At 38.9% G+C, this 12,757-nt stretch overlaps 1 protein-coding gene across 1 annotated transcript; it reads right to left on the reverse strand.

Moving 5' to 3' along the window:
- Positions 1–1,449: 1,449 nt before the first annotated feature.
- LOC125237774 (serine/threonine-protein phosphatase 2A regulatory subunit B'' subunit gamma-like) lies at positions 1,450–9,974 on the reverse strand. Its single transcript, XM_048144953.1, has 8 exons — positions 9,786–9,974; positions 9,244–9,595; positions 8,124–8,295; positions 7,213–7,401; positions 6,177–6,313; positions 4,043–4,256; positions 3,069–3,196; positions 1,450–2,299 (listed from the first exon to the last, which is right to left on the reverse strand). Exons 1-8 carry the CDS (start codon positions 9,922–9,924, stop codon positions 2,200–2,202), a joined length of 1,431 nt encoding a protein of 476 aa, XP_048000910.1. The 5' UTR covers positions 9,925–9,974; the 3' UTR covers positions 1,450–2,199.
- Positions 9,975–12,757: the final 2,783 nt, after the last annotated feature.

Here is a 12,757-nt window from a genome sequence, read left to right on the forward strand (position 1 = left end):
CGATTACGATTTCCCCATCTCTGGGTTTAGTTATATGGTTCATTGGTACTGGTGACCACCATCTGGCTCCATCATCAGACCCTGAGTACCACCTCTTGTCAAAGGTCTTGTTGAGACGAACCCAACGAGCCTAAACACGAAGTCGTTTACTTACATGGTTCACTGGTACTGGTGACCACCTTCTGGCTCCATCATCAGATCCCGAGTACCATCTTGATGTGTCTTATCATCTTGACCGTATTGTAATTTTCACATTTTTATCATCACAACGTTGTAATACTTTAACATTCAAACATAACAAAGTATTACAAAAGCAAATATTTACGGATCTAGGATCAAATTCGTTGGTCGCTGTTTACACACACACAATGCGAGGATAGCCCGTGTAGAAACAAGGCGTCCGACCCACACAACAATAAATATTCTCGACGTTTGCGATGAAAACTCGGAGACCAAAGTGACATACGTCTTACCTGCTCGAGCTCCGGCGCGGCACTGAAATCGCAGGCGTCCGTCGCCGGTAAAATAGCGACAGGAAGGCTAGTTTTCAAAAAATTGGCAAAAAATCATGATAAAATATTATAACGACAAATGGATAACATTAGTTTAAGCACATTGTGCAGATTATTTATATACTAAAATAACTTCGATAACATGTAGATTTTCGGAGAAATGATCACTTGTTTCGATGTATTTTCAAGACAAAATTGAGTTCGTTTTACTTTCAATTTCTCAATTTCAAAGGATTAAATGATAAATATTGTTTAATGGGCCTTAAGTACAAGATATTTGGAACTTAAATTTACCTCATTTATGAGAGTGATCTTATCAAATTGTACATAATAAGAGCTCCGAATTCTGTGCTTCACGCGGTTTTTCCTAAACGAGCATCAGAAAAACAATCATTACTAATTGAAAAAGCTTTTTTTTTCATATGTTTTTTATTTAACCGACAGTTAATAAGATGTTCTAACTGAAACAAGTACTTTCACTGTCTTTTAGTATGAGTAAAGTGTACAATTTTGTCGATAAATATTGTGCATTTTACAATATATCGCCTTTTTTTGTCATAGCGCTCTTAAATGTATAGTGATGTATATAATAATTTTGCATCTAGATTCTAGTTCAAAAGTCAAAATTTCATAAAAATTTAGATCACATAGCGAATCTTTTAACCAAGGCTTGGAACCGGTTTATTTTTTACCGGTTAAAACCGGTTTATTTCGATTTTACTCCGAACTTTTTAAAGAACGCGAACGTTATGAGAACTTTATTTTAACCGAAATAAACCGGTTTATTCGACGAGCGGCGAGACGCACCGGCGCCGCGTAAATACCTACGTTCACGCAGGAAGTTTTTTGTTTGGTTAGAACAGTATTACCTATCATGCTGCGGAATAAACCGGTTTATTTTGTTCTAAACCGGTTAATCGAACGAAACCTTTATAAAAGAGTTCTCCTAAAAACCGGTTTAAAAATAGCGGTTGTTTGAGCGAAGGTTTTTCCGCAAGTACATGATAACGGTTTGAAAATTTTACCGGTATCCAAGCCCTGCTTTTAACCCGTTCACTGTTCAGTGCCCCCATACGTAATTACTTATTACAAAACAGTAAAGTTTACAATTTAGCGCGGGATAGTGACCGTGTTAATATTTTACATCAAGTACACTTCAATTATTTCTAAGTAGTAAGGCGCTCTACAATAAATGCAGATTTCTCTTTAAATAATTTTAAACGTCCTATGATAATTTTAGAACTATTTTCACAGTAATAACAAGAGGCAGAACCACTCTAGATGACGTAGAACCTCTTCACAAGTAGTACAACCATACTAGACGATGTAAACCTCTTCATAAGTGGTAGAACCATACTAGATGATGTAGAACCTCTTCATAAGTGGTAGGGCCTCTTCACAAGTGGTTGAACCATGCTAGATGATGTAGAACGTCTTCACAAGTGGTAGGACCTATTCACAAGTGGTAGAACCACTCTAGGTGACGTAGAACCACTTCACAAGTGGCAGAACTTTTCTAAATGACGTAGAACCTCTTCACAAGAAATAGAACGAGTCTAGATGACGTAGAATCTCTTCACAAGAGGCAGAACCACTGCAGATGACGTAGAACCCCTTCACAAGAGGTAGAACCTCTCTAGATGACGTAGAACCGCTTCTCGTCGACCACGGGGCAGGCGGCAGCCTGTCAGGAGTGGTCGGGCGCGGCGGCCAGCGCCTCGCGGTTCTCGTACGCCCAGAACCCGTGCAGCTCCAGCAGGATGGACACTGCCGTGTGCCCGTGCCCGCTGTAATCATACAAACATCTTGTTAAGGCTGGTTTGTGTCACGCGGACCGAGCGCGCGGAGCGATCCGCGCGAGCAATAGGGATGACGACTACATAAAAAATAACATTCTGTTTAGTCCATCAGTTAGATCTTCCAAAAATACCGAACACATATTTTTCGCTTTTTCTAATTAATGAAAAAATACAAAGATATAGAGCATCAAAGTTCCGGAGTTGGGGCTTATGACGTCACGTCTAAGTAAAAATTGTACCTAGGCGTGACGTCACGCGAAACTTCAACGCACCGTACCGTCGTTATTTTTCGTTTACGAGAAAAAAGAAAAAATACGTGTCTTAAATTTTTGATAATGTAACTGACGGACTAATTAGTTTTTTTTAGTCGTCTCGCCTATTTATGTAGTTGATGTTGTCGTCAGCGCGGACCCCTCCGCTTTATTCTAAAAACGCTCCCTGAACTTTATACATATTAGTACGCGCCGTCGATCCGCGTGACACTAAAACAAGCCTAAAACATTGTTTCTCTAGCCTATTTATGTCCCACTGCTGGGCAAAGGTCTCCCCTTAACATGGGATAAAAAAATATTGATAGAAATGTACGCAATATTATAATTTTTGGAATATCCCTACTGTGAGTTTCGATTTAAAACTTAACTAACTGATGGCATATATCATATTGTCAGCGAATCAGGGCCAGGGTCAGGATGATCAGACCCTGTAATGATGATGGTATGGGAACCAACCTGCGTATAAAGATGGTATGGGTACAAACCTGCGTATAAGGTCCTGAAGCGTGATTCGTGAGGGATGCTCCGGGCGAATCATATCGAAGATCTCGTCCTTCACGTCTTCGAAGTTGACTGGCTCAGCTCCGTGGGCCACCATCTGTTCTTGGATGGCCTGGGAAGATAACAAATATCATTACATTTTTAAATTTTAGGAAAATTAAAAAATCTAACTTTAGGTACAAATCGAAGCTGTAACCCTTTTCTGGAACATCATTCGCTCTGACCTGACCAACTTATCAGTACTTATGTAGCCCTCCAGAGACTTCAGAGCTGATTGTAGCATAAATAAGTAGTTGAGCGTGAACTTGCTTAGATACCCCTGTGAGTTGATGTCTAGCAGTCGGAACAGGTAGGCGAGGGCGGCTGGCTGTTTCCTGTGCTTGAGAGCTAGGACCAGTTCTATATACGTCTTGTAGTCCATCTCACTGGCCTCCTGTCTATAATTCTCACCTTAAAGAAGTAGTTGAGCGTGAACTTGTCGAGATACACCTGTGAGTTGATGTCTAGCAGTCGGAACAGGTAGGCGAGGGCGGCTGGTTGTTTCCTGTTCTCTAAAGCTAGCACTAGTTCCAAGTACGTCTTGTAGTTCATCTCACTGGCCTCCTGTCTGTAGTTCTCACCTTAAAGAAGTAGTTAAGCGTGAACTTGTCGAGATAACCCTGTGAGTTGATGTCTAGTAGTCTGAACAGGTAGGCGAGGGCGGCTGGCTGTTTCCTGTTCTCGAGAGCGAGTAGTAGTTCCAGGTACGTCTTGCAGTCCATCTCACTGGCCTCCTGTATAGTTCTCACCTTAAAGAAGTAGTTGAGCGTGAACTTGTCGAGGTAGTCCTGTGAGTTTATGTCTAGCAGTCGGAACAGGTAGGGGAGGACAGCAGGTTGATTCCTGTTCTCGAGAGCGAGCACTAGTTCCAAGTACGTCTTGTAGTTCATCTCACTGGCCTCCTGTCTATAGTTCTCACCTTAAAGAAGTAGTTGAGCGTGAACTTGTCGAGATAACCCTGTGAGTTGATGTCTAGTAGTCGGAACAGGTAGGCGAGGGCGGCTGGCTGTTTCCTGTTCTCGAGAGCGAGCACTAGTTCTAGGTAGGTTTTGTAATCCATTTCTCCGTCGTAGGTGAGACATTGCTGGAATACGCGTTGGAGGAACGCGCGGGTTAGGGTCCCGGAGCCGTAGCTAAGGACATAAAAATGTAGGTTATCAATATTTCGTTTCCACAAGTCATACATGCCTATAAATTTTTAAGTGATGAGACGAGATAAGCATAGAAAACTTTAAAAAATCGGCCAAGAGCGTGTCGGGCCACGCTCAGTGTAGTGTTCCGTAGTTTTCCGTATTTTTTTCAAAAACTGTTCAACCTATCAAGTTGAAAATAATTTTCCTAGAAAGTGTTTGTAAAGATCTACTTTTGTGATTTTTTTCATATTTTTGAAACTTATGGTTCATAAGTTAGAGGGCGGGGGGACACATTTTTTTTTACTTTAGGAGCGATTATTTCCGAAAATATGAGCATTATCAAAAAATGGTTTTATTAAACCCCTATTCATTTTTAAATACCTATCCAACAATATATCACACGTTAGGGTTGAAATGAAAAAAAAAAACACTCCCCACTTTACGTGTAGGGGGGTACCCTAATAAAACATTTTTTTTTCACTTTTTATTTCTGCACTTTGTCGGCGTGATTGATATACATATTGGTACCAAATTTCAGCTTTCTAGGGCTAACGGATACTGAGATTATCCGCGGACGGACGGACGGACAGACAGACAATGCGAAACTATAAGGGTTCCTAGTATATTGACCAGCACCTTAATTGGAAAAAACATATCGATTATGTCTGCAGCAGAATAGATAGATTCGTATTTGCTCTGAGAAAACTTAAAGATACTGTGAATACTGCAGCGGCGCTCACAGCCTATCATGGCTATGTGTCCTCGGTGCTCAATTATGGTTTGCTACTTTGGGGTAATTCTGTTGATGCCGAAAGAGCCCTACTGCAACAAAAAAAATGCATCCGTGCAATACTTGGCGCATGGGTAATAGACAGTTGCCGACCACTTTTTAAGGAATTAAAAATATTGCCATTAGCTAGTATGTATATTTTAAAAGCATGCCTATTTGTAAGAGATCGGCCAGACATATTTAAAATGAGATCAGAGTTCTTCTCAGGAACACAGAGATCTCAATATCAAAACCTGATATATCAGCCAAGATGCAACACGGCTATATACAAAAATAATGCATATAATATGTGTATTCTACTGTATAATAATGCTCCCAATGATATAAGATGTTTAAAAACAACTGATTTTCGGAAGAAAATGAGAAGTTTTCTGTTAGAACAATGCTTTTATAGTGTAAAGGAATATATTGAACATAATAATATTAATAAGTAGGTAATCAATGTCTAATTCAAATTAAATTATATTCAATGTACCGTAATAAATAATAATGATAATTTTCTAATGTAATCCTAATGTTATGTATTAGTAGCTTTTTTTGTTTCTTTAATATTTGCACATCGTTTAACCACGATAGAATACTGTGACTGAAAATTCTTACAAGAACAACCTGTAACTACAATTAAGTATTCTTGCAAATAAATGATTGATTGATTGATTGATTGACTACGGAACCCTAAAAAAGCTGTTCAAAAATCTGATGCTTGCAAAGTTAGTATTTTATGGTTGGATCTTGATGTATAAGGACATGTTCTTAATAGGAAGTCGGTGGACTTTTCTGTTCTGTTAGGCCACTAGATTTTGGAACTTCTTTTTTTTTTTAAGAAAAAAAAACACAGTTACATAGTACCTTAAATTAAATTTTCGCCAAACTGTGAGACAGTTTGTTGGCGTAGCGCTCAATTAAACTTTAAACTACATTAGATTAGGTACTTTACACTAAAATTAAGATAACAACATTGAAGTAGGTATATAGCAATTGTCAGTCTACGATAACATTCTGGATCTTAGACTGTAAAGGATGTACTCTACATTCAGTTCAGTATTTCTTATGACTTTCATCCGTATGTCAATTCTGCGAGTGAGATGTCATAATATAGTATAGAAGATAAATGTGTTGTGTTGCGTTACCCTGCTAGCTCAGAGATGGACAGCATGCCGTTATGGTCCCGGTCTAAGTTAAGGTACTGTCCGTACACACGCAGCGCGGAGGCTGCACTGAACCAGTTTTGCTCTTGAAGCTCCATCGGAAGGTCTTCCTCACGCAGCTGCAAATATTATTGGTCATAAATGTCATAATTGTGATTGACGGTTTATACTTGGAGTGTCAAGGATGCCTAACAACTTTTGCTATAACCTAACCACAAAATTAAAATTTTGAAAAAACCCCCGACCGCGACATATGTAGTAGACCGATTTTCATGAAACATGGCTATGAACGTGCTATGAACACTCTCGACTAACTCAGCTTTCAGACAAAAAAACTAAATCTAAATCGGTTCATCCATTCGGGAGCTACGATGCCACAGACAGACACACACAGACAGACAGACAGACAAACAGACAGATAGACAGACAGACACGACAAACTTAAAACACCCCGTCGTTTTTGCGTTGGGGGTTAAAAATACACTTTTTGTAAAATATTATTCTTTTGTATTTATAAGACAAAATGGACGAATTGATGACTAAGAGTAACTCTATCAACTATAGGCTACTTGCATTCTAGTCAAATCAGCTTCTTTTTAAGAACTGTCATAACGAATTTGAACGACTCGCTAATATGGAATTTATATGAAATCGAATTGAGTGACGTCACGGTCAACTCAGTTACTTTATATATTTCTACCGGACTTATTAAATAGGAATTGGATTGAAAAATAATTTCTGTCCATGTTTTTCTTATAATTATCTGATTATTTATGCTTCGTGCATGGCATAAAATATTGTAACTACGGTACAGTCAAGTTCCCTATTGATCGGTTTACAATTTGAAGTACAAAATACTAAAATTTGTACCTTAAGTAAATCATCTATAAAAAGGAACACGACAGCACATCCCTGATCCTGACTCAGCCTACTCTCAGAGGGTCTAAGAAGAACAGAAACTTGCGCAACGCCACACAAGTAGAAGCAACTGAAAGAAGAGTCATCATCTCTCTCTCACCTCCAGCAGATCATCCAAGAAGGAGCAAGACAGCACATCTCTGATCCTGACTCTGCCAACTCGTAGCGGGTCTAGGAAGAACAGGAACTTGCGAGCAGCCGTGCAAACGTAGAAGGAACTGAATGAGGAGTCTAGGCCGTCCAGTGCTGCTAGGGAGGGCACTAGTTCAGCTATGTAGCTCTCCAGGTCCTGAAACAAAATATTTTTATATAAATAAGGGTGACGACTATATTAAAAAAATGGCTTTATGTTTAGTCCGTCAGTTAGATCGTCCAAAAATACTGAACACATATTTTTCGCTTTTTCTAATTAATGAAAAAATACAAAGATATAGAGCATCAAAGTTCCGGAGTGCGGGCTTGTGACGTCACTTCTAAGTAAAAATTGTATCTAGGCGTGACGTCACGCGAAATTTCAACGCACTGTACCATCGTCAGTTTTCGTTTACGAGAAAAAAGAAAAAATACGTGTCTAAAATTCTTTGATAATCTAACTGATGGACTAATTAGTTTATTTTAGTCGTCTCGCCTATTGAGATTTAAACAACAGGGACTTACAGTCAAGTGTAAAAATATGGGTGTACACATCTTACTCAAAAATATGTCCCATAGCATCTTAGTCCGGTGTAATAAGAGCGTAGTACCATATTTATAGTTTTTTTTTTCGATACATATTTTCGCACTTGACTGTACATGATAGGTTCAGAGCGAGAGACTCTGAAATTCTCTCTTTCACACACAGGGAACCAAGGAGGGGTGCAACCACCTGTGGTAAGGTAGCCCTGTCCTGTGATGTCATATAGCGAGAGGCCTATACGCGTCTGTTGCAGCCACACTCTTCTCATGAAGTAGTTGAAGAGAGACACCCCGCTCTGTGTCATATGTACTTCTTTTATGTATAATATGACTCACATGTTCAGTAAGGTAGCCCTGTCCTGTGACGTCATAGAGCGAGAGGCCTATACGCGTCTGTTGCAGCCACACTCTTCGCATGACGTAGTTGAAGAGAGACACGCCTCGCACACGCCCTGTGCCGCCCTCTGCTGCTTGCAGACGACCGAATACCTCTGCTGTGAAGTAGGGCCTGTAAAAACAAAATATTGTCACGATAACCATAGAAAGTGAAAATTTTTCATAGTAACCCATCCCTAGCAGAAATCTTACTTACTAAGGGCCGGTTGCATCAAACTGTCTGTGAATGTTAAAGCGTTCGTTAAATTTTATTGTATGGGCCATAGACGTTTGCTGCGTGACGATGATGTGTCTGTCAAATGTGGTTGATGCAACTGGCCCTAAATCTATCAGTAATCTAACTATAACCGGTGGACACTCTATTTAATAAGGCAAACATTGTAAAACATGGGAAAAATGGACCAGTTACATTTGCCCCCCAGTCACAGTATAATAAAGAGTATTATCATACAGTATGGCCACTCCCGCTCCCCGCTGAAAGTGCCGCCCACCCCCTCTCGGTTACCTCACAGTTACCGTCTGTCAAAAACGCGAACAGTCGACCTGTCATATGTCACTCATACAAGCATAGTACGCGTTCACCTACACGAGCTTAGACTGTGTGCTAGGAACGCGCCTCTTTCATATATTTAATCGCCAGTGTCCGAGGTGTGCCCCAGTCGAGGTTTGCCCCGCTGTACCTTACTTGAATTATGGACCATTTTTCAATTTTATACACGCAGATTTTCAACCACCAAAATGATGTAATAATCATGTAGAGAATTCAATCGTCAATTTGAATCCCCAGTATCTAAGAAAAACTGGTACCAAAATATGAATTAGAGGGTTTTAATAAATACAATGGAATCCATTTCATTTAAAATTTTACAACCAAATTAAAGATTTCAATACCGAACGGTACTTCAAGATACCCCCTTATTCATAAACACTCACTAAAGTTATCAAGCCGATAAAGTTTGTTTGTCCCTTTCCGACATATTGGTGTGCTAGAATGGGACAAACAAACTTTATCGGCTTGATAACTTTAGTGAATGTTTATGAATTTGGGTTAATCTCTTACCTGTACTTAGGCCCCGCCTCATCCCTAATCTTCTTAAACTGAAAATAGTCTATCATCAGCTCATCATTGTTTGAAGTGCTATAGCTCCCATTCGACTTCTCCAGAAGACTCCAGAGATGCTTCAGCTCACTGTTATCCAACAACTCTTTACTTTTCTTCTGTAAAAACTGTGCCCGAGTCTCCTCTCGTAGCTTCTGAGCCAGCTGCTCGTCGGGGCGAGGGAGTTTGTAGTAAAACTTGGGTATTTTCTTGTAGGACTCTTCATCACCTTCTATTTTGGGCTTGTAAAGCTGCTTAAAGGTTTCTATTTCTATTTTTCGGCTTTCTTCCTTGGTGATGCTGGTGTTTGTGTCTGTAAAAATAATATTGTCTTCGGTTACCGCGATAGTTACTCATGAAATAAAACTATGGAAACGAATTAAATCTCATTATACGCGATTTAGCAGTTATAGTGATTATAGGATTTCAGTTTCATTACATAAAATCTGTAAGATTTAGTAAAGATTCTTTTAAGAACAAAGTAGTAAACTATAAGCTCTCACCGTCCAACTTTTTGATGTACTTCCGCAAGCGATCTTTTAGCATGTTATTAACTTTGATCTGTGCTTCGTCCAAAGGTTTCTCGGCCGTCTGTGTATTTTTTGTGTCATCATTTTCTGTTTTACTGTCCTTTTCGGACATATTGTATGCAATTTTGTATATTTAATTCAGAAGTAAATAAATAAATACACGTACGCTGCTGCCAAAACAACAAAACTGTCAATGTCAAGTGTCAATGTCAAAAGCGTTTCGTTACGTGAATGATGTCAAAAAGGTACAAAATTGTTTAAGATTTTTTGCTTCAAGCTAAAATATTGAAAATGTGAATTAGTATTTGTTTTAAGCACAGTGCTATTTACTTCCTTAATACGTCTTTAAATGAATAAGAATACTATTTTGGAACAGCAATTAAATTTTATTCATACTTCGTGTTGCGGAACGTTTAGGAAAGTGTAATATTTCTATTGGGCGACAGATGGCGTTAGTAAATCTTTTAATCCTCATTTCATTGCTCCATGTGAAAATGTTAACAAAGCTTGAATATTGTTTTCATGCAAGCTTTGCTTTTGCAACGGTACTTTCTTTTTTCGCAGCCACTTAAGCTTACTGACATTCAAGTCAATCCCATAACCGGAAGTGGACTTAAATCGACTTAATAAGTTTCCGTTATGTTACGCTGTTTAGCACAAGGTAAGTTATACTTACACACCAAATAATAACTTATTGGAAGTAAGATGTACTATAATATGTAAGGTGCATTTGGGTAATTCCGAACGACAGATATGATCGGGTAATTTCGAAAAGGGAATCTTGATATGATGGAAATATAGGCACGTTATAGGTACGTTAAGGTTCTGCATACATATTTTTGGCACTTTATCAGTATTTATTTAATACCTTGACCGTACCTATTCTGTCATTTGATATTTGCCAGTCGCTTTTCGGCGAAGGAAAACATCGTGAGAAAATTAGTGCCTACGCCAAATCTTAGGATTAGTGTCAAAGCGGACCCCAGGTCATGAGCCGTGGCAAATGCCGGGATAACGCAAGGAGCAAGGAGGATGATGATATCTTTTTTTTATGGCTTTCCCCTCTTTTGGCAGGAGGGATTTTGCCAATGACGACGTTTGATGATACCTTGACTGTACCTATGTCAGTACATAAGTCGGGTGACATTTCAATAGGTAGCTAAATTATGATACCGTTGAGCTGATCTAATCATAGTGATGATGGAGACAGGAGATGAAACAACGCAACCGAAGTGTGCGGCGTTTTTTGCAATGTCTTTAACTCTTTATGACTGTAGGAAAAGGACAGTCAGCGACAAAATATTGTACCCACTTGCCACCAAAAAATCAAAATGTACGAAGGTAGAATCGTCTATTACGTACGAAAAGTTAACTATCAATGTGCCAACATTTTCTAACCCTCCCCCATTAACCGCTTACGCTAAACCCAATAATTGAACCGCATAACACGCAGTAATCAGGTAACAATAACCGCTGTTTTGCTATCTGCCTATTAGCGGTATAACACGACGCATTAAACGCCAGTGAAACCATTTGCGTGTGCGCACCTAGATTGTATGGATATGCTAACAACGATATGGACGAATAGTAAGTATTTATATTGCTGCAAAAGCCTGGCCTGAAAGTAAGGGGTTGGCTGAGTACCCGGCAATCTCAAAGGCCAAACCGGCAAAAATACAGAATGTCAATATGGACCAAAAAACAAATATCGCTTATCTTAATAGTTAGGCCCAATGCAAGTTGCAGTCCTCCATTTTGTACCTACCTATAATCTTTACAGTTACTGCTATTAATTTATTTATTTTTATTATTAATTATTATAAATGGGCTCCCCCCTAAAGATTGTCAATGCTATCACTATCACGATCGTTTCGTTTTAACTACACAGTGGCATGGACGCGAGAGGCACGTGCTATATATTCGGAAGGCAGTGAAGAATAGAAACAAAAGGTTTTGTTTTAAAACTTGGTGCTCGAACGCTAAAATCATTTAAGAACATTCACACTATAAGCCTCGTCTAATTCCTATTCATTTCTAAGTAGGTAATAAACTATTGTATTTATCTAAACTTTCCACCAACCTAAAACATTGTTTACGTAAAATCGTAGGAATAACATTTTCAACGTCGCGACCGACAGTGTTTTCTAGTCACATCTAGAAACCTTACATCCCAGGCATGGTGTGATATGCCCACAGAACTCGTGGCTGTATGACGCTTTCTGAACACCCTTCAATCCACGGTTTCACTTAGGTTCTAATGCTTTACAAGCCTGTCATTTCGCTTTCCTTTAGTCAATCAGTAAGTCACGGTAATGAGACAAAGATACGATTTACGTACGCATTGTGATTGCGATGGTGATTCTTAAGGTAGGGCAATGGGATTTTAAGATTGCCTCACAGTAAGTTAAGTTAAAACGATACGGTAGGGGTCAATTCTCCATACAAACGCTCTCGACTATTTCCTCCCTGGTTTTTGAAGATAGAGCAACGATTTTTTCAACACAGATTTTTTTTCAACACAGATTGTTATTATTTTTATCTGTGTCGGACCGTTTTGATTTTTTTGATATTCTGATTTTTAAAGACTCTAGAGCCAATCAAAAATTTCCAAAAACGGCCTTTTTCATTGTGGCACAAAAAAAGGTGTGATACTTACTCAAGATTGGTAACAATTAACCAAAAAAGCTAAACGGTCCGACATAGATTATTTCATTGTTATTCAGATTTTCAAATTTCGTTCCGATTGATAAAGTTTTGAAGGAGGAAAGAGTCGAGAGCGGAACCTCGATTTTAAAGATTTTTTTGAAATATCTTTTGACTGAGTTGTTCTTAATGAACATTTTTTTTTCGATAAATCTAGTTAATAATATTTAACTGAAATTCCCAAGTTGAAAGGGGGGCTCCTTTCCATTTTAGCATTTTCGCTACCGTATCCTCTTAAGGAA

The sequence above is a fragment of the Leguminivora glycinivorella genome, chromosome 22 (assembly GCF_023078275.1).
Source record: "Leguminivora glycinivorella isolate SPB_JAAS2020 chromosome 22, LegGlyc_1.1, whole genome shotgun sequence".
Lineage (NCBI taxonomy): Eukaryota > Metazoa > Arthropoda > Insecta > Lepidoptera > Tortricidae > Leguminivora > Leguminivora glycinivorella.

What these genes read in the sequence shown, in the direction of transcription:
- LOC125237774 (XM_048144953.1), bottom strand. Translation starts at nt 9,924, where the DNA reads ATGTCCGAAAAGGACAGTAAAACAGAAAATGATGACACAAAAAATACA. An exon ending in GAGGCGGGGCCTAAGTACAG is followed by an intron (nt 8,296 to 9,243) that starts GTAAGAGATTAA and finishes TTGTTTTTACAG; the next exon opens with GCCCTACTTCACAGCAGAGG. An exon ending in TCTTGGATGATCTGCTGGAG is followed by an intron (nt 6,314 to 7,212) that starts GTGAGAGAGAGA and finishes TAATATTTGCAG; the next exon opens with CTGCGTGAGGAAGACCTTCC.